Raw genomic sequence first — 22,874 nt, forward strand, 5'->3', positions numbered from 1 at the left:
AAAATCTTGAAAACAAAATGGAGTTACAGATAAATAACCTGGAGACAAGTATTGAGAACATGCAAGAAACGTTTAACAAGGACCTGGAAGAAATAAAAAAGAGTCAATTAATAATGAATAATGCAATAAATGAGATAAAAAACACTATGGAGGGAAACAACAGGAGAATAACTGAGGCAGAAAAGAGGATAAATGAGGTAGACGATAGAATGGTGGAAATAAATGAAGCAGAGAGGAAAAAAGAAAAAAAAATCAAAAGAAGTGAGGACAACCTCAGGACCTCTGGGACAATGTGAATTGCCCCAATATTCAAATCACAGGAGTCCCAGAAGAAGAAGACAAAAAAAAAAAAAAAAAAAAAAAAGGCCATGAGAAAACACTCGAGGAGATAATACTTAAAAATTTCCCTAAAATGTTGAAGGAAATAGTCACACAAGTCCAACAAAACCAGAGAGTCCCAAACAGGATAAACCCAAGGCAAAACACCCCAAGACATATATTAATCAAATTAACAAAGATCAAACACAAAGAACAAATAATAAAAGCAGCAAGGGAAAAACAACAAATAACACACAAGGGGATTTCCATAAGGATAACAGCTGATCTTTCAATAGAAACTCTTCAGGCCAGAAGGGAATGGCAGGACATACTTAAAGTAATGAAAGAGAATAACCTACAGCCCAGATTACTGTACAAAGCAAGGATCTCATTCAGATATGTAGAATTCAAAACTTTTACAGACAAGCAAGAGCTGAGAGAACTCAGCACCACCAAACCAGCTCTTCAACAAATGCTAAAGGATCTTGTCTAGACAGGAAATACAGAAAGGCTGTATAAACTTGAACCCAAAACAACAAAGTAAATGGCAATAGGACCATACTTATCAATAATTACCACAATCAAAAGACAAAGACTGGCTGAATGGATACAACAACAAGGACCCTATATATGCTGTCTACAAGAGACCCACCTCGAAACAAGGGACATATACAGACTGAAAGTGAAGGGCTGGAAAAAAAACATTTCACACAAACGAGACCAAAAGAAACCGGTAGTCGCAATACTCATATCAGATAAAATAGATTTTAAAATAAAGGCTGTGAAAAGAGACAAAGAAGGACACTACATAATGATCAAAGGATCAATCCAAGAAGAAATAACAATTATAAATATATATGCACCCAACATAGGAGCACCGCAATATGTACGGCAAACGCTAATGAGTATGAAAGAGGAAATTAATAGTAACACAATAATAGTGGGAGACTTTAATACCCCACTCACAGATATGGATAGATCAACGAAACAGAAAATCAACAAGGAAACACAAACCTTAAATGATACAATGGACCAGCTAGACCTAATTGATATCTATAGGACATTTCACCCCAAAACAATCAACTTCACCTTTTTCTCAAGTGCACACGGAACCTTCTCCAGAATAGATCACATCCTGGGCCATAAATCTGGTCTTGGAAGATTCAGAAAAATTGAAATCATTCCAGTCATCTTTTCTGACCACAGTGCAGTAAGATTAGATCTCAATTACAGGAAAAAAATTTGTTAAAAATTCAAACATATGGAGGCTAAATAACACGCTTCTGAATAACCAACAAATCATAGAAGAAATCAAAAAAGAAATCAAAATATGTATAGAAATAAATGAAAATGAAAACACAACAACCCAAAACGTATGGGACACTGTAAAAGCAGTGCTAAGGGGAAGGTTCATAGCATTACAGGCGCACATCAAGAAACAAGAAAAAAGCCAAATAAATAACCTAACTCTACACCTAAAGCAATTAGAGAAGGAAGAAATGGAGAACCCCAGGGTCAGCAGAAGAAAAGAAATCTTAAAAATTAGGGCAGAAATAAATGCAAAAGAAACTAAAGAGACCATAGCAAAAATCAACAAAGCTAAAAGCTGGTTTTTTTAAAAAATAAACAAAATTGACAAACCATTAGCAAGACTCATTAAGAAACAAAGAGAGAAGAAACAAATTAACAAAATAAGAAATGAAAAGGGTGAGATCACAACAGACAACACTGAAATACAAAGGATCATAAGAGACTACTACCAGCAGCTCTATGCCAATAAAATGAACAACTTGGATGAAATGGACAAATTCTTAGAAAAGTATAACTTTCCAAAACTGAAGCAGGAAGAAATAGAAGATCTTAACAGAACCATCACAAGCAAGGAAATCGAAACTGTAATCAAAAATCTTCCAGCAAACAAAAGCCCAGGACCAGATGGCTTCACAGCTGAATTCTACCAAAAATTTAGAGAGGAGCTAACACCTATCTTACTCAAACTCTTCCAGAAAATTGCAGAAGAAGGTAAACTTCCAAACTCATTCTATGAGGCCACCATCACCGTAATTCCAAAACCAGACAAAGATGCCACAAAAAAAGAAAACTACAGGCCAATATCACTGATGAACATAGATGCAAAAATCCTTAACAAAATTCTAGCAAACAGAATCCAACAACATATTAAAAAAATCATACACCATGACCAAGTGGGCTTTATCCCAGGAATGCAAGGATTCTTTAATATCCGCAAATCAATCAATGTAATACACCACATTAACAAATTGAAAGATAAAAACCATATGATTATCTCAATAGATGCAGAGAAAGCCTTTGACAAAATTCAACACTCATTTATGATTAAAACTCTCCAGAAAGCAGGAATAGAGGGAACATACCTCAACATAATAAAAGCTATATATGACAAACCCACAGCAAGCATCACCCTCAATGGTGAAAAATTGAAAGCATTTCCCCTGAAATCAGGAACAAGACAAGGGTGCCCACTCTCACCACTACTATTCAACATAGTCTTGGAAGTTCTGGCCACAGCAATCAGAGCAGAAAAAGAAGTAAAAGGAATCCAGATAGGAAAAGAAGAAGTGAAACTCTCGCTGTTTGCAGATGACATGATCCTCTACATACAAAACCCTAAAGACTCTTCCAGAAAATTACTAGAGCTAATCAATGAATATAGTAAAGTTGCAGGATATAAAATTAACACACAGAAATCCCTTGCATTCCTATACACTAACAATGAAAGAACAGAAAGAGAAATTAAGGAAACAATACCATTCACCACTGCAACAAAAAAAATAAAATACTTAGGAGTATATCTACCTAAAGAAACAAAAAATCTGTACATAGAAAACTATAAAACACTGATGAAAGAAATCAAAGAGGACACAAACAGATGGAGAAACATACCGTGTTCATGGATTGGAAGAATCAATATTGTCAAAATGGCTATTCTACCCAAAGCAATCTATAGATTCAATGCTATCCCTATCAAGCTACCAATGGTATTTTTCACAGAACTAGAACAAATAATTTCACAATTTGTATGGAAATACAAAAAACCTCGAATAGCCAAAGTAATCTTGAGAAAGAAGAATGGAACTGGAGGAATCAACCTGCCTGACTTCAGACTCTACTCCAAAGCCACAGTCATCAAGACAGTATGGTACAGGCACAAAGACAGAAATATAGATCAATTGAACAGAATAGAAAGCCCAGAGATAAATCCACGAACCTATGGACACCTTATCTTTGACAAAGGAGGCAAGGATATACAATGGAAAAATGACAATCTCTTTAACAAGTGGTGCTGGGAAAACTGGTCAACCACTTGTAAAAGAATGAAACTAGAACACTTTCTAATACCATACACAAAAATAAACTCAAAATGGATTAAAGATCTAAATGTAAGACCAGAAACTATAACACTCCTAGAGGAGAACATAGGCAAAACACTCTCCGACATAAATCGCAGTAGGGTCCTCTATGACCCACCTCCCAGAATATTGGAAATAAAAGCAAAAATAAACAAATGGGACCTAATGAAAATTAAAAGCTTTTGCACAACAAAGGTAACTATAAGTAAGGTGAAAAGACAGCCCTCGGATTGGGAGAAAATAATAGCAAATGAGGAAACAGACAAAAGGTTAATCTCAAAAATATACAAGCAACTCCTGAAGCTCAATTCCAGAAAAATAAATGACCCAATCAAAAAATGGGCCAAAGAACTAAACAGACATTTCTCCAAAGAAGACATACAGATGGCTAACAAACACATGAAAAGATGCTCAACATCACTCATTATCAGAGAAATGCAAATCAAAACCACAATGAGGTACCATTACACGCCAGTCAGGATGGCTGCTATCCAAAAGTCTACAATCAATAAATGCTGGAGAGGGTGTGGAGAAAAGGGAACCCTCTTACACTGTTGGTGGGAATGCAAACTAGGACAGCCACTATGGAAAAGAGTGTGGAGATTTCTTAAAAAACTGGAAATAGAACTGACATATGACCCAGCAATACCACTTCTGGGCATACACACCGAGGAAACCAGATCTGAAAGAGACACGTGCACCCCAATGTTCATTGCAGCACTGTTTATAATAGCCAGGACATGGAAGCAGCCTAGATGCCCATCCGCAGATGAATGGATAAGGAAGCTGTGGTACATATACACCATGGAATATTACTCAGCCGTGAAAAAGAATTCATTTGAATCAGTTCTAATGAGATGGATGAAACTGGAGCCCATTATACAGAGTGAAGTAAGCCAGAAAGATAAAGAACATTACAGCATACTAACACATATATATGGAATTTAGAAAGATGGTAATGATAACCCTATATGCAAAACAGAAAAAGAGACACAGAAGTACAGAACAGACTTTTGAACTCTGTGGGAGAAGGTGAGGGTAGGATGTTTCAAAAGAACAGCATGTATATTATCTATGGTGAAACAGATCACTAGCCCAGGTGAGATGCATGAGACGAGTGCTCGGACCTGGTGCACTGGGAGGACACAGAGGAGTCGGGTGGAGAGGGAGGTGGGAGGGGGGATCGGGATGGGGAATACGTATAACTCTATGGCTGATTCGTGTCAATGTATGTCAAAACCCACTGAAATGTTGTGAACTAATTGGCTTCCAACTAATAAAATAAAATAAAAAAAATAAAAAAAGGGAACCCTCTTACACTGTTGGTGGGAATGCAAACTAGTACAGCCGCTATGGGGAACAGTATGGAGATTCCTTAAAAAACTGGAAACAGAACTGCCATATGACCCAGCAATCCCACTCCTGCGCATACACACTGAGGAAACCAGAATTGAAAGGGACATGTGTACCCCAGTGTTCATCGCAGCACTGTTTATAATAGCCAGGACATGGAAACAACATAGATGTCCATTAGCAGATGAATGGATAAGAAAGTTATTGTACATATACACAATGGAATATTACTCGGCCATTAAATAGAATACATTTTAATCAGTTCTAATGAGATGGATGAAACTGGAGCCCATTATACAGAGTGAAGTAAGCCAGAAAGAAAATACCAATAGAGTATACTAACACATATATATGGAATTTAGAAAGATGGTAATGGTAACCCTATATGCAAGACAGAAAAAGAGTCACAGATGTATAGAACAGACTTTTGGACTCTGTGGGAGACGGCGAGGGTGGGATGATCTGAGAGAATAGCATTGAAACATGCATATTATCAGTTGTGAAACAGATCAGCAGGCCAGGTTTGATGCATGAGACAAGTACTCAGGGCTGGGACACTAGGATGACCCAGAGGCATGGGATGGGGAGGGAGGTAGGAGGTGGGTTCAGGATGGGGAACACATGTAAATCCATGGCTGATTCATATCAATGTATGACAAAAACCACTACAATATTGTAAAGTAATTAGCCTCCAACTAATATAAATAAATGAAATAAAAAAATAAAAAAGAATATGGTGTTACTGACTTGCCATGTATCAATACTTTGAGGTATTTTCCAAAAAGTGGTGATGATTTTGCACTGATCTACTTGCATCCTTGCCCTATCCTCCCTGTAATCAAAGATTAAAAATCAAAAGGCTATTGGTTATGGCTATAATACTGTTTGTAGCCAGGAGACAGTCACTGTTCTTCCTTGATAAAATATCAAGCAACATATATGAGAATCAAATCACAGATTTTAGCCTAATAAACGTCAACTCCATAAGCCTACTCATCTGGTCTAAAATGGGAACAGAAGTAATAACACTTCTGCATTCATATCATTACAAAGCTATCTTTACATGGAATTTTGAAAATTTACCAAAATATTAAAAACAATATTCTACATAGGAAATATACCAGGGATTGAGGTTTGACTTCTCTCTATGCCTCATGTAGCTAAATACAATAATCTCTTGGTGTCAGTGACCATTTAAGTTTAAAATTTTCAATATTTTGACATCTGGTCAGACTGTGAGTTTTACTTGCATATGCTGAGAGAGTAGTGTACAAGATCAAGACAATTAATAACAGAAATTAAATGATTGCCCAGCATTTGTATATAACTACAAGATACTCGGAAGTGATAATAACTTCCTTTATGAAAAAAAATGCTCATTAAGTGAGCCTAAGGATAAGTAGAAAATTACAATTAACTTGTGGTATATGGCTACGGACAGAAAACACATGACTCTAAACAGAAAACAGACTCTTAAAAAAAAGCCAATGGAAAGGAAGACATAAAACTGTTCCTCTTTGCAGAAAACATAGCTGTTTATGCAAAAATCCCAAGGAATCTACACAAAAATTCCTAGAATAAGCAAGTTAATTAAGATTTCAGGATACAAGATGAATGCATAAAAACCAACTGTATTTCTAGATACTAATAAGGAACATTTGAAAACCAAAATGAAAAAGGCAATACCACTTACAATAGTACTTGCTCCACACTTGCTACACAACTGTGTATTTAGGTACACAATTAAAAAAAGATGTACAGAACTGGTATGTTGAAAATTACACAATCCTATAGATAGAAATCAAGATGACCTCCCTTAATGGAGAGGCATAACTTGTCAACAGATTAGGGGACACAAAATAATAAAGATGTCAATTCACCCCAAGTTGATCAGTAACTTTAATGCAATTCCTATCAAATCCAGCAACATTTTCTAGACATGGTCAAAACATGTCTAAACATGGCAAAACATATAAAACATTTATATGGAAAGGCAGAAACTGCAGAACAGCTAAAATAATCTTGATAAAAAAAACAAGGTTGGGGAAATCATTCTAACAGATATTAAGTCCAACTTACAACTGCAGTAATAAAGACAGTGTGATACTGGTATGGGCAAAGACAGAAATCAGTGGAAAAGAAAACAGAATCCAGAAAGAGACCCATCCAAGTACAGCCAACTGATTTTTGACAAAGTTGCAAAAGTAACTCAATGAAGGAGAAACAGCCTTTTCAACAAATAGTACTGAAGGAACTGGATATCAATAAAGGAAAACAAACATGGATCTAAACCTCATACCATAAACAAAAATTTAAAGTGGATCGTGTATTTAACATATAAAACATAAATCTATCAAACTTTTTTTTTAAACAGAAAAAAATCTCCTGGCTCTATAGCTAAGCCAAGAGTCAAAAGAGTTAAAACATTTGTTCTACAAAATACCATGTTTAAAAAGGTGAAAGACAAGCTAAAGACTGGGGGGAAATATCTGCAAACTAAAGAACTCTTAAATTTCCACAGAAAAAAAAAATCCACCCAATTAAAAAATGAGCAGAAGATAGAGCAGATATCTCACCAAAAAATATATATATGGATGGCAAACAAGCACATGAAAAGATATTGAAAATCAAGCACCAGGGAAATGCAAAATAAAACTGCAATGAGATATCACTACTACACACCTATAAACATTGGCTACACTGAAGAAGCTATACCACCAAATGATGGTGAAGATATGGAAAAACAGTCACTCGCACATGCCTAGGGGGAATGTAAAATGGTACAGCTTCTCAAATTGCCAATATATGTAGGATTATAGAAAAAGCAAAAAAAAAAATACAGAAAAACAACTACTTCTGCTTCATTGACTATGCTAAAGCCTTTGACTATATGGATCACAACAAACTATGGAAAATACCACACCACCTTACCTGTTTCTTGAGAAACCTGTATGCAGGTCAAGAAGCAACAGTTAGAACCGGACTTGAAACAAATGACTGATTCAAAATTGGGAAAGGAGTTCTACAAGGCTGTATATTGTCATTGCTTTATTTAACTTCTATGCAGAGTACATCATGCAAAATGCCAGACTTGATGAATCACAAGCTGGAATCAAGACTGTTAGGAGATATATCAACCACCTCAAATATGCAGATAACATCATCATTATGGCAGATAGTAAAAAGGAACTAAAGAGCCTCTTGATGAAGGTGAAAGAGGAGAGTGAAAAAGTTGGCTTAAAACTCAACATTCAAAATACTAAGATCATGGCATCGCACAACCAATGCTTCACAAGTTGAATGAATTGGGCTACAAAGTTTTGCCTCATCCGCCATATTCACCTGTCCTCTCGCCAACCAACTACCACTTCTTCAAACATCTTGACAACTTTTTGCAGGGAAAACGCTTCCAAAACCAGCAGAAGGTAGAAAATGCTTTCCAAGAGTTTGTCAAATCCTGAAGCATAGATTTTTATGCTATAGGAATAAACAAACTTATTTCTCGTTGGTAAAAATGTGTTGAAAGGTTCCTATTTTGACTAATAAAGATATGTGCTGCTACTGCTGCTAAGTCACTTCAGTCGTGTCTAACTCTGTGTGACCTCACAAACGGCAGCCCACCAGGCTCCCCTGTCCCTGGGATTACTTCAGGCAAGAATACTGGAGTGGGTTGCCATTGCCTTCTCCAGTGCATGCATGCATGCTACTAAATCACTTCAGTCGTGTCCGACTCTGTGCGACCCTATGGACAGCAGCCCTCTAGGCTCCTGTGTCCACAGGATTTTCCAGGGAGAATACTGGAGTGGGTTGCCATTTCCTTCTCCAAATAAAGATATGTGTTTAATACTAGTTACAATGACTTAAAATTCACTGTCTGAAACTACAACTACTTTTTCACAAACTAATCACTTTGGGAAGTTCCAGAAGTGAAACTGAGGAGACCAGGAATCAAAAACAAGATGATTTCCTCTACATTCAAAATGTATCATATCAGTCATTAGAAATCATAAACACTAATTGTCATGGAGAGTAGAGAAATCAGAGACCCTGAAACAGCAAAAGTACCTCTCAAAGGGCCTGAGTATGACTGTCACTATATTCTAGTCAAGTAGTATTCACAGACACACAATAAAGTTACCAAATATTTATTCCTGCTTTTGCTAAAACATATGACTTTATAGCTGAGATCATCTTTTGTTCTAAATCAGTCTACACTGGCTCTGAACAGTATCAGAGTTGTACTTTTCTTACTGAATGCCACTTAGCATATGCAAATTATAATTTGTATCTGACATTTCAAAGACTGTCCTTTTACATAAAATCATAGAAAATTAACTGTGTATTAATGGCAGAAAATGCTAGTTACCTGACAGATATGAATATAGGTTAAGAAATCAATGACAAGTACCCCAACTTTTCAAGGGCTCAGGTCATACTTACCACTGTGCCACAATAAGGCTATGTATAATGACAGTACACATCCTAAAATATCTCTAGTATCTTGGATTTTAAGTTTTAATTACTATTATAGAGCTTGACATTGATGTTCTAAATCCCTTGACTTTCTAACTACTTCAAAAATTGCACTGAACTACGTGATGGTTAACTTTCAGCCCATTAACCATGTAATCTGAAAAAAAAAATTCTAATTATTTTAAAACAATGAATTCTTTCACTTAGAAGGAGACACTGAGAGCATTACTTCCCCCATTCTCTCATGATTTACAAATATATGCCCCAAAATGTCACCACCACTGAATTTGATTTTTTCAATTCAAAATTATAATTTTGCATTTTGCTATACTGAATATTATCTAAGAAGAGTTAGAAGAACATCGAACTAGGATTAAAAAACCCTGAGTTTTAATCTAAAACTCCACTGCTACTTAGGGCTTCTCTGATGGCTCAGTGGTAAAGAATCTACCTGCCAATGCAGGAGACGTGGGTTCAATCCCTGAGTCGGGAAGATGCCCTAGAGAAGGAAATGGCAACCCACTCCAGTAGTATTGCCTGGGAAATCTCAGGGACAAAGGAGCCTCATGGGCTAGAGTCTGTGGACTCACAAAAGAGTCGGACATGACTGAGTATGTATGCACGCCACCACTAACTAGCTTAGATATGGATCTGACATTTATCAAGCCAGATGACCTTCAGCAAATTAAACTCTTTGAGCTTCACTGAGGACTCTAAAAAATCTAACTATTTGCTCTATACTAGCATAGGACTGTTGTAAGGATCAAACAAGAAAATGTATTTAAAGAGCTTGGTAAATTACAAATTATTAATGTAAGATTATCTTAACAAAGAAAACTTAAAGTTACATTTTAGTGTTTTCTTCCAGTTTTACTGCAATATAACTGATACATCACTGTAAAAGTTTAAGGTGTACAGCATGATTGATGTACTATATACATCATGAAGTGACTATCACAATAAGTTTAGTGAACATTCATCATCTCATACAGATACAAAATTAAAAATAAATAGAAAAAAAAAATTTTCTTGTGTTGAGAATTCTTGGGATTTACTCTCTCAACAACTTTCATATATAATACAAAGCAGTGTTTATTATACTAATCATGTTGCAAATTATGTCTCTAGTAGTTGTAACTGAAAGTTTGTACCTTTTGATTGTCTTCATGCAATCCTCCCTGTATCCTGCTGCCACCCCTTACTACAATGTCACTGGTAACCACAAATATGATTTTTTCTCTTTTCTATGAGTTTGCCTGTTTTTGAAGTTTAGTTACAATGATACTGATGAACCTAGAGGATATTATGCTAAGTGAATTAAGTCAGACAGAGAAAGATAAATACTGTATACCACTTACATGTGAAATCTAAAAAAAAAGAAAAACACAAATGAACAAACATAACAAAACTGAAAGTTATATGTTTTAGAAGGCAAGTCAGCATATCAAGGAGAGTTGTAGCAACCAATGCCATGTAAATTCTTACTGTTGGCTTCTTCTGAAAAGATGTGAATATGAAGTCATTAATGCCGTTTATTGTAAATAAATACTTATCATACCTTGCATAACAAAACACTTCCACATGTTGAATGGTTTTGTCTGTCCTGCTAAGAGCAATAGCTTCTTCATTTTCAAGGATCTTCTCTTGCCATGCTGGGCATTCATTCACAATATCACTGTTTTCCTAGACAAAACACAGAGAAGAAATTCTAATTAAAATGGTTAATCTGAACTTTTACTTTTCTGAGAAAATTTATATCTGTCTAAATTCATGCCTTTCCTTCCAATCCATCAAAACTCAAAGGATATCACTTCAGAGTCATTGAAGCGACTCCAGCATAGTGTGCAACTTTAAAGGAAGGGAAGGAAAATAATGTATACAAATCTATCCTATCAAAAGCTAATTCTGGTTTACCAATTTCTATCAGGATATGTGACGTTTTGATGCAGCCATTTGGATGTGGCTGTTGTGACACTGCTTAAGAACTAAGACAACAAACCCTTCATCTGCTAAGACTTAACCATATCTGATGCACACTGTGCAGGCTAAGTCACTTCAGTTGTGTCTGATTATTTGTGACACTAAGAACCATAGCCCTCCAGGCTACTCTGTCCATGGAATTCTCCAGGCAAGAATACTAGAGTGGGTTGCCACGCCCTCCTCCAGGGGATCTTCCCAACTCAGGGATCAAACTCATGTTCTTTATCACTAGTGCTAACTGTCAAGCCTGGTGCACATATTACTTGTTACTAAAAAAGCTTTAAAATTTTGTTGTCAAAACAGCAGGCCCCAAATTACTTCATTCTACTTAATTTCAGATTTTTAAAGGTTGGTCAGTAGCTGTGTCAATTCTTGATTATACATAAAAGTATTTTTGAAAAGTACTCAGCCCAGCATAACTAAAGACTTTATAATAAAATTTTATATTTAGAAATACACTAAAATAAGAATGCATAATAAAGTATATAAACTTTTACTAGGGCTTCCCTGGTGGCTCAGATGGTAAAGAATCGACTGCGGAAGACCTGGGTTCAATATTTGGGTTGGAAAGATCTCCTGGAGAAGGAAATGGCAACCCTCTCCAGTATTCTTGCCTGGGAAATCCCATGGACAGAGGAGCCTGGCAGACTACAGTCCATGGGGTCACAAAGAGTTGGACACAACTGAGGAGCTAACACACTTTCAAATTCTTACTAAGGATTGAAAGTGGCCCTTTAAATTTTTCAATAATTTCCAATTATACTCTATGGAGAAAATCACATGATACAATATTCAAATACAGGGGATTTCTGAAGCTGTCAAGACATAGTTTTCCAAATCTCGAGTGTCAATTTTTAATCTGTTCAAAACTTTATTCTACTTGATACACATCTCTCAGAGAAAAAACAATATTTAATATATTATATATACTCAATAAACTAGTAGTGAGATATAATAGTCTTTGTTTTAAGTAAATTCACCTCAGAAAATTTCAAAACTTACAGATCACAAAGTAGGCAATAATTATTTTTAAAAGGCTCCACTGTCTTGAATTTAACATTTTAAACCAACAAAAAGTAGCAGCAGACAGTTCTTATTATCAAGTACAATTATTAGATAATCATTAAACATCCCAACACAAATAGAGAGGGGGTGAAGTATAGGAGCTTTGAACAGGGTTACCAACCTGAAAAAAAGAAGTATGTGAAGGGAAAAAGGATAAGATGACAAAGTCAAGATGCTGGAGTAGTAAAAGAACCATTAAAATAAATGTCTACAAAAATACTTTGTTTTAATAAATCTAATCTATTACCAAAATTTATTTTTTAAAAAATCCCTTCACTCACCCAAAATTTTCCATTCAGACATTTAAGATATTTATATTTAGGTTGCTGTTGTTCTGAGAATCTAGGCTAAATTTTCTCATAGAAGGACTGAATGTGCTTCAATATAAGGTGACCCTCGCACACACTTGCCAAGGATTACATTCCAAAAATGGTTCCTGACCAACATAAAATATTTGAGGCATATTGATAAAAAAATAGCTAAATGAATCTATTTATATCATTTACTTTCTTGATTTATACATAGCTGAATTATTACATGAAATGTCACTTCACAAATATTGCTTGTTTTTCCACAGTCTAATTGCATACTGAATTGCATTCAAACTGAACCTTCAGTACATCTTCAACGTCAATTTCTTTATCATCACTACAGGTACTTTTTGAGTCATTTATTAAATCAATCAAGGAAACTAAAATGTTTAGTTTGGTACTTGGTACATGGTAAGTAACTGAATACAATGTTCTAGAATCTACCATCCTTCTTCCCCAAAAGTCTAAACCCTTTTGAGATACAGCAGTTTCTTAGTCTATGTATGATGATCTCAGAAGGAATTCCATGTCAAGCTACATGTACCATTTATAGAAAATTAAGACAGCTTTTAATGTCTCAAAAAATTGGTAAACTCCAAGACATAATAACCAAGTCCACATGTAAAATGTATGCTGTAAATGATATTATAAAAATTACTTTAGAATGATGTCTAACATTGGAGTGTGAAATTCTATTCTGGGGGGGGGAATTACTAAATATATATGAAATTTCTTGTTGTTTTTTGTTTTTAATGATTCTGTCAGGTGACTTCTATATAAGCAAAACCACCAATGACAGATCATTTCAAATTAATGTATCTCCCCAAAATATTTAGCTTTTTTCCCAAAACATACTAACTGAAAGAAATAGTAATATGTGAGATTTTCTAAGGATAGAAATATTTTTTTGAAAGAATATTTTGGAGAAAAAAAACTTGCCTGATATTTGGGTATACAGAGTAATTAGAACATGGTATCAAACATATATGATTTATTCTTCAGTCAACATATTTATTTATGCTTAAAAAGGGATGCTACTATATTTTAATAGCATTGCGATAATATTAGCTGCAAAGGTGACTACAGAATTTTTGTTAAATAAGTAAATAAAAATGATCAACCCTATAATACAGATGAACCTTCATGTCTTCTTCAACATGGAGTAATTATAAAACAGAAAATACAATCTAGTAAATTAAAAAAGAAGATAAGGGAGAACAAGATGGCGGAGGAGTAGGTGGACATGCAGTACATCTCTCTCCATGGATACTTCATGGATACACCTTCAGACACAGAAGTGCATTCAGAACACCAGCTGAGAGTAGACAGGAGTACCTGACCAGCAGAAAAGAATATATAGAACCACGCAAAACTCAGCAGGAGAAAGGAACTAGGGGAAAAAACAGGAGTGTCAGTAGGACTGAACCTCCCCTTCGTGGGTGGGGGGACTGAAGCAGGGGTCTGATTCCCACATTGGGGCAATTGTCTGAGTCAGAGGAGAAACATTTAAGGCTGAGAGTGAAACAACTGATCTGTGGCAGCCTAAATGGAATGACAATCAGACAGTCCCTGCCACAGCCATACATACCCCAGACAGGGACGCAGATCCCCTAGAAGGTGCAGCCACTGGGAGCTGTAGTTTAGGAACTGTGGAGCAACCCCAGGTCAAGGGCTGCTGTTGACTGTGGAGAAACAGATTGAGGGGATGTAAGGGAGGAGATTGTGGTGGGAAATGCTTGTGGAGGAAAGCAGGCAGCCATGGAAGCAAGGCAATATTGCTGAGTCACACGTAGGGGGTGGAGCCATCACCAAAGCCTCTCTCTCTCCATGCCAGGATCCAGCAGCTGAACAATACAGAGGCTGACCCATCAATGCCTAACACACTGAACTACAGAGTAGGACCCCACCCAGGGTGCTCCTTTAAGTGCCTGACAGGCTGATCTAAAAAGTAGGACCCCAGCCAGGGGTGCCCCCTCTGTGTGCTTGACACACCAATCAACAGAGAAGGACCCCAGGAAAGGGAGCCCTGTAAGTGCCTTAACGGTCAGAGATATGGAGAAAGACTGGCCAAAGAGGCCTTCTGATTGCCAGCTACAAGAGGCTCGGAAAAAGACTCTGATAGGGCCATAACTCCTGTGGTGGAGGCAGTCTGTGTCCCTGAATACTTGGTACTGCCAGGGTCTCCACAAGCCAATCAGCTGTGCCACCTTCACACATAACTCGCACTTGGGCAGAGCTGTCACAGGCAAAAAAAAAAAAAAAAAAACTCTTGAGTTTATGCACACAGGGTCACTTTGGTCACATCTAACTCTTTGCGACCCTGTGGACTGTGGCCTGCCAGGCTTCTCTGTCAGAGAGGGGGGTTCTCCAGGCAAGAATACTGGGGCGTATTGGGCAATACTGGTTGGCACACCCTTCTAGAGCACTATATTTCCTGCTGCCCTAGCTGCCAACTCCCCTGAGTACCTGGTGCTGCCAGAACCTGTGACCCAAGCAGTTGCACCACCTCCACACCTGGTCCTCACTGGGGCAGACCCAAGTCCTCCAAGGCAGCCTCGGGAGCAAACCCCAGTGGACGACGCACATGCAGAGGTGGAAGTAAAACCACAGTTGAAGCCCAGGGGCACTGTGGCTAAGGTAGAAGAGGCAAAACCTTCCCACCAGCTGTACAAGCTGCAGATTAACTCTACATGATCAACTAGGCAGACTCTGTGTCCAGGAATATATAAAAGGACATTGAGAGCTTCCACAAAAGAAAACACACTAGTTCTGATACTATGGACACTGGCGGCAAGAACACACAGAAGTAGGACCAGATTAGAATCTGAACTGCCCCCACAACAGGTTCAGAGGTCAGCACAGTGTTGGAGGGCATCCTAGGGAGGTGAGGTGGACTTTTTCCAGAGAGGGAAAGGACTCTGACAGCAGTGACTCAATAAAAAAACTTATTATTCTTATGTTTTGACTTGTTCTGTAGAATCTTACTGATTTTTACGTTTTACTTTTTTTTTTTTCGGTTTCTTTTTCTCCCCCTTCTGTTGTAGTTGTTGGTTTTACTGGCACTATGAAATCTAAGTAAGTTTCTGAGCTTTTTTATTTCTCAGTCACACTTTTATTGTTATTTTAAACCTCTGCCTCTATGTTGGGCTTTTGCAGTTCTGTGGAATTTTCCTTGTTTTTTTTCTTTCATCTTCCTTTTTTTCTCTTCTTTTTAACTTTTAATTTTTAATTTTTTAAAACCTATTATTATTTTTTCTATACTTATCCCTTTGTTTGCTTTTTCTACTGTTCTTTTCCCCTTGCAGTTAATCTTTAATGTATATAAATCTTTATCTTCCTCTATTTAACTTTGCATATCTATTCTTTCTTTTGTTCCTTTCCTCTCAACATATTTCTTATGTTTACATTGCTTTATTCCCCACTTAGCACCTTGCTTTAATTTTGTTTTCCAATTTGTGCTTTACTTAGTTTTGTTCTTAACGGGAAGATATAAATTTTGGTTTCCTTTGTTCGCCATGTCAATCAATTATACTTTATTTTTGTTGGACTGTTTTGATTATGCTTATGGTTATATATGTATATGTGTTTATTCAGTCACACTTTTTATTGTTGTTATAAATCTCTACCTGTTGGGCTTTTGTGGTTCTGTGGGATGGGGAGGGAGATGGGAGGAAGGTTCAAAAGGGAGGGGATATATGTATACCTATGACTAATTCATGCTGAGGTTTGACAGAAAACAACAAAACTCTGTAAATCAATTATCCTTCAATTAAAAAATAAATTAACTAAAAAAAAAAAAAGTAAGATAAGAATTTTACCTGGTGTTCCTTTAGCCAGGACAACAGACCTGAAAAGCTAAAACTGGCCCAGTTTCCTCCATAGTAGCTTCTTCTGTAACAATAAAAAAAAAAAGAGAGAGTAAGTGAAAGGGTATAAAAAGATCTAATCACGGATCTTCATCCCGTTTCATTTTTAACATTGCTACCTCAGAGTTCAAAAGCACACATAATTGCAATGTGGAGAATCAGAGGAGGTAACAGAACAAAATAAATGGAAGTGGGACTTTCAGGCCTCAAAGGTAACTTTTCTTTATATAAGGAGTTAAAAAATCTCTTTGGCTTCCTTGGAACTTTCTGCTCTGATCAAGTGTCTCTGAGCAGGTGATAATGAACAAATTTTACTTCTGAGTTAATAAAAATGGCTGGGAAGAAAATCTTGGTAGATCTCAAAGAAGGCCACTGGAAAAAACTGCTAAGTTTTCCACAAGCAGTAAATATCCACTGCCAGCACCACCAGAGAACTCATCTCACATGCATAAATACATAAATAAATTTATTTATACATACACATATTACTGGCTACTCTATTGGAAGGCCCTGTGCCATTCTAAGCCTTCAGGGCCAAAAATAAAAGTAGATCCTGAGACAGTTATTCACAAGACTTCTGTAATAAGTATAAGAAGAACAATTTTTCTACTGATAACTGAACTATTCTTCACTCCACAGCACTGTGAAAATCACTCCATTTTATAAAACCCAGAGATCTTCTAGGATCTGATAAACCCTGTAGACACTGGACTTCTAATTAACTTCTGATAGTAACAGACTTCCCCTAGAGAAGGAAATGGCAATCCATTCCAGTATTCTTGCCTGGAGAATCCCTGGCAGACTACAATCTATGGGGTCGCAGAGAGTCGGACACGACTGAGCGACTAACACACACACACACACACACACACACACACACACACACACACACACACACACACACACACACACACACACACACACACACACACACACACACACAGTAGCAGACTTCTGGCAACCAGAACTCTCAGCACTATATACTGAGCTTCCATATCCTTACAAAATTCATCATGTTACATTGATTCTTTGTATGATGAGCCCCCAAGTACACTAAAATCCACCTATAATATTCACTATAGTTCTGAGACATTGTTGGTTTTGTTTTCATTTTTGCTTCTCCAGATCTTGCTCTAAGGAAATAAGAATTTATAAAAGGCCTTTTTTAAAACAAAAACTAAAACCTCTAATAGGATATCTAAAATTATTCACCCATAATACTACTGAATAGCCTCTCAAAATCCCGGTATAGATTTCTCTTCAATCAACTCTTGATTGGTCTTAAGAACAATCATTTTTACCCTCAAATTTTTTACCAAAAATCAGTGCTTGCTCTAACAGTGAGAATGATTAAACCAAACAACTGTGAAAGTAGGCCTTTTAATAACAGATCACTATTTATAATCTGATAGTTCTCTCAGGGATAATGCAAATTCATACACTGTCCATATCCTGAGAAAGCTTTAAAATTTAGACAGAATTTCAGCTATACTCTCAATTCTAGATGTTGGAATCAAGAAAGCCTAGAAGCAGTGATACCTTGGATCAGGGACAACAGGAGAAGAAAAAGGTGGGCAATAGCCAGTATAGAAGAGAAGGAGGGAAAGAGAAGGATGTTAGATTTTCCGAAGCAACTTTATACTCTCTTCTCCCTTGCCTGATAATAATACACTTCTGTCATCCCTTCTTATCATCGAAACATCAATATAATACTCAACAAAATTATAAAATGCCCTAAGTATTAAAACAAACAAACAAAAAAACCCGTGAAGCAGTGATAAAAAAAAGCCCCACTATCTTTATATATTTTGCTGAGATATTTAGATTTCTTTTCACTGTTATTCTTCAGTTGCTAAGTCGTGCCCAACCCTTTGTGACCCCATGGACTACAGCACACCAGGCTTCCCTATGCTTCACTATCTCCCAGAGTTTGCTCAAACTCATGTCCATTGAGTCGGTAGTGCCATCTAACCATCTCACCCTCTGTCACCTCCTTTTCCTCCTGCCTTCAATCTTTTCAAGCATAGGGGTCATTTCCAGTGAGTTGGCTCTCTGTATCAGGTGGCCAAAGTATTGGAGCTTCAGCTTCAGCATCAGTCCTTCCAATTATCTTTATGACTGATTTTGTTTAGGATGGACTGATTGGATCTCCTTGCAATCCAAAGGACTCTCAAGAGTCTTCTCTAACACACAATTCAAATGCACCAATTCTTCGGCGCTCAGCTTCTTTATGATCCAACTCTCACATCCATACGTGATACTGGAAAAACCAGAGCTTTGACTAACAGAACCTGTGGGCAAAGTAATGTCTCTGCTTTTTAATATGCTGTCTAGGTTGGTCACAGCTTTTCTTCCAAGGAGCAAATGTCTTTTAATTTCATGGCTGCAGATATTCCCATCTCTTTAAGAATTTTCCATAGGTTGTTGTGACATTGCAGTCATAGGTTTTAGTGTAGTCAATGAAGCAGAAGTAGACGTTTTTCAGGAATTCCCCTGCTTTTTCTATGATCCGATGGATATTGGCAATTTGATCTTGGTTTCTCTGCTTTTTCTTAATCCACCCTGTACATATGGAAGTTCTCAGTTCACATATTGCTGAAGCCTAGCTTGAAGGATTTTGAGCATTATCTTGCTGGTATGTGAAATGAGTGCAATTATATGGTAGTTTGAACATTTTTTGGCATTGCCTTTCTTTGGGATTGGAATGAAAACTGAACTTTTCCAGTCCTGTGGCCACTGAGGTTTCCAAATTTGCTATAATATTGAGTGCAGTGCTTTAACAGCATCATCTTTCATCTTTTGAAGTAGCTCAGCTGGAATTGCATCGCCTCTACTAGCTTTGTTCATAGTAATCCAAAGGTCTACTTGACTTCTCACTCCAGCATGTCTGGCTCTAAGTGAGTGACCACACCATTATGGTTATCCCAGTCATTAAGACCACTTTTGTATAGCTCCTTCGTGTATTCTTGCCACCTCTTCTCAATCTACTCTGCTTCTGTTAGGTACTTGCAATTTCTGTCCTTTATTGTGTCCATCTTTGCATCAAATGTTCCCTTAGTATCTCTAATTTTCTTGGATATATCTCTAGTCTTTCCCATTCTATTGTTTCCCTCTATTTCTTTGCATTGTTCACTTAAGGCTTTCTTGTCTCTCCTTGCTTTTCTCTGGATCTCTGCATCCAGTTGGGTATATCTTTCCCTTTCTCCTTTACTTTTCACTCCTCTTCTCAGCTATTTGTAAGGCCTCCTCAGACAACCATTTTGCCTTCTTCCATTTCTTTTTCTTTGGGATGGTTTTGGTCACAGCCTCCCATACAATATTGTGAACTTCGGCCCATAGTACTTTAGGCACTCTGTCTACCAGATCTAATCCCTTCAATCTATTCATCATGTCCACTATATAATCATAAGGGATTTGATTTAGGTCATACTTGAATGGTGTGGGCTTCCTCAGTGACTCAACTGTAAAGAATCTGCCTGCAATGTAGGAGACGGGTATTTGATTACTCGGTTGGGAAGCTCCGCTGGAGGAGGGGATGGCAACCCAATCCAGTATTCTTGCCTGGAGAACCCCATGGATAGAGGGGCATGGTGGGCTACAGTCCACAGAGTTGCACAGAGTTAGACATGACTGAAGCAAATGAGTACACATGCATACCTGAATGGTCCAGTGGTTTTCCCTATTTTCTGTAATTTAAGCATGAACTTTGCAATAACGAGCTCAAGATCTGAGCCAAAGTCAACTCTAGGTCTTGTTTATCTTCAGCTGCAAAGAATATAATCAATCTGATTTCGTTACTGACCATCTGGTGATGTTCACGTGCAGAGTCATCTCTTGTGTTGTTGGAAGAAGGTGTTTGCTATGATCAATGTGTTCTCTTGGCAAAACTGTTAGCCTTTGCCCTGCTTCATCTTATATGCCAAGGCCAAACTTGCTCTTTACTACAGGTATCTCTTAACCTACTTTTGCATTCCAATCCCCTATAATGAAAGGAGCATCATTTTTTCTGTGTTAGTTCAAGAATGTCTTATAGGTCTTCACTTAACTGTTCAATTTCAGTATCTTTGGCATTAGTGGTTGGGACATAGACTTGGATTACTGTGATGTTGAACAGTTTGCCTTGGAAACAAACCAAGATCATTCTGTCATTTTTGAGACTGCACCCAAATATTGCATTTGGACTCCTTTGTTGACTATGAGGGATACTCCATTTCCTCTAAGGGATTCTTGCCCACAGTAGTAAACATAATAGTCATCTGGACTAAATTTGTTCATTCCCGTCCATTTCATTTCAGATTCCTAAAATGTCGATGTTTACTCTTGCCATCTCCGGTTTGACCACTTCCAACTTACCTTGATTCATGGACCTGATACTCCAGGTTCACATGCAATATGATTCTTCATAGCATCAGACTTAAAGAGATGGGAATATCATACGACCTGACCTGCCTCTTGAGAAACCTATATGCAGGTCAGGAAGCAACAGTTAGAACTGGACATGGAACAACAGTCTGGTTCCAAATAGAAAAAGGAGTACTTCAAGGCTGTATATTGTCACCCTGCTTATTTAACTTATATGCAGAGTACATCATGAGAAACGCAGGGCTGGATGAAGCACAAGCTGGAATCAAGATTGCCAGGAGAAATATCAATAATCTCAGATATGCAGATGACACCACCTTTATGGTAGAAAGTGAAGAAGAACTAAAGAGCCTCTTGATGAAAGTGAAAGAGGAGAGTGAAAAAGTTGGCTTAAAGCTCAACATTCAGAAAACTAAGATCATGGCATCTGGTCCCATCACATCATGGCAAATAGATGGGGAAACAGTGGAAACAGTGGCTGACTTTATTTTGGGGGGCTCCAAAACCACTGCAGATGGTGATTTCAGCCATGAAATTAAAAGACACTTACTCCTTGGAAGGAAAGTTGTGACCAACCTAGACAGCATACTGAAAAGCAGAGACATTACTTTGTCAATCAAGGTCTGTCTAGTCAAGGCTATGGTTTTTCCAGTGGTCATATATGGATGTGAGAGTTGGACTATAAAGAAAACTTAGCACAGAAGAATTGATGCTTTTGAACGGTGGTGTTGGCGAAGACTCTTGAGAGTCCCTTGGACTGCAAGGAGATCCAACCAGTCCATCCTAAAGGAGATCAGTCCTGGGTGTTCATTGGTGGGACTGATATTGAAGCCGAAACTCTAATACTTTGGCCACCTCATGCGAAGAGTTGACTCATTGGAAAAGACCCTGATGCTGGGAAAGGCTGAGGTCAGGAGGTGAAGGGAATGACAGAGGATGGGATGGTTCGATGGCATCACCGACTCAATGGACATGAGTTTGGGTAAACTCCGGGAGTTGGTGATGGGCAGGGAGGCCTGGCCTGCTGCGGTTCATGGGGTTGCAAAGATTCGGACACGACTGAGCGACTGAACTGAACTGAACTTACTTTCACCACCAGACACATCCACAACTGAGCATTGTTTCCTCTTTGGCCCAGCCTCTTCATTCTTTTTGGATGTATTTCTCTGCTTTTTCTCAGTAGCATACTGGATACCTAAAGACCTGGGGGCTCATCTTCTGGTGTTATCTCTTTTTGCCTGTTCATACTGTTCATGGGGTTCCCGAGGCAAGAATACTGCAGTGGGTTGCCATTTCCTCCTCCACTGGACCAATTTTGTTCGAACTCTCCACTGTGACCCATTGATCTTGGGTGGCCCTGCACAGCATGCCTCATATCTTCATTTAGTTATACAAGGCTGTGATCCATGAGATCATTTTGGTTAGCTTCTGTGATTGTGGTTTTTGTTCTGAATGCTGTGAGATTGTTGTTTTTGCTTCTTCTGTCTGCCCTCTTATGGATGAAGAAAAGGCTTTGGCAAGCTTCCTGATAGGAAAGACTTCTTTTAAGCCAGCATATGTCCTAAGTGAGAAGCTCTGGCTACTGGGTGAAAGCTTTAAGATCTAAATAAATTTTTAAATGGCTACATCAATTTATAAGTAATAAATATATACCAGAAATTTGACAATCAGGGTAGACAGAAGGTTTTTCAGAAAGGGCACAAAAAGCAATAAAAACTATCAATAAATTAGAATTCATCAAAGTGAAAAACTTCTCC

The 22,874-nt window shown here is 37.6% G+C and overlaps 1 protein-coding gene across 1 annotated transcript in view; it reads right to left on the reverse strand.

Moving 5' to 3' along the window:
* The window catches only part of CHM (CHM Rab escort protein), a 231,345-nt gene that overhangs the window by 140,689 nt on the left and 67,782 nt on the right, over positions 1 to 22,874 (reverse strand). Inside the window, exons 3-4 of the mRNA XM_065915823.1 lie at positions 16,708 to 16,780; positions 11,092 to 11,216 (exon numbers count right to left, since the gene is read on the reverse strand). Coding sequence (XP_065771895.1) covers positions 11,092 to 11,216; positions 16,708 to 16,780 — 198 coding nt within the window. The remainder of the gene's footprint in view (positions 1 to 11,091; positions 11,217 to 16,707; positions 16,781 to 22,874) is intronic.

Source organism: Muntiacus reevesi, chromosome X, assembly GCF_963930625.1.
Source record: "Muntiacus reevesi chromosome X, mMunRee1.1, whole genome shotgun sequence".
In the NCBI taxonomy this organism is placed as follows: Eukaryota; Metazoa; Chordata; class Mammalia; order Artiodactyla; family Cervidae; genus Muntiacus; species Muntiacus reevesi.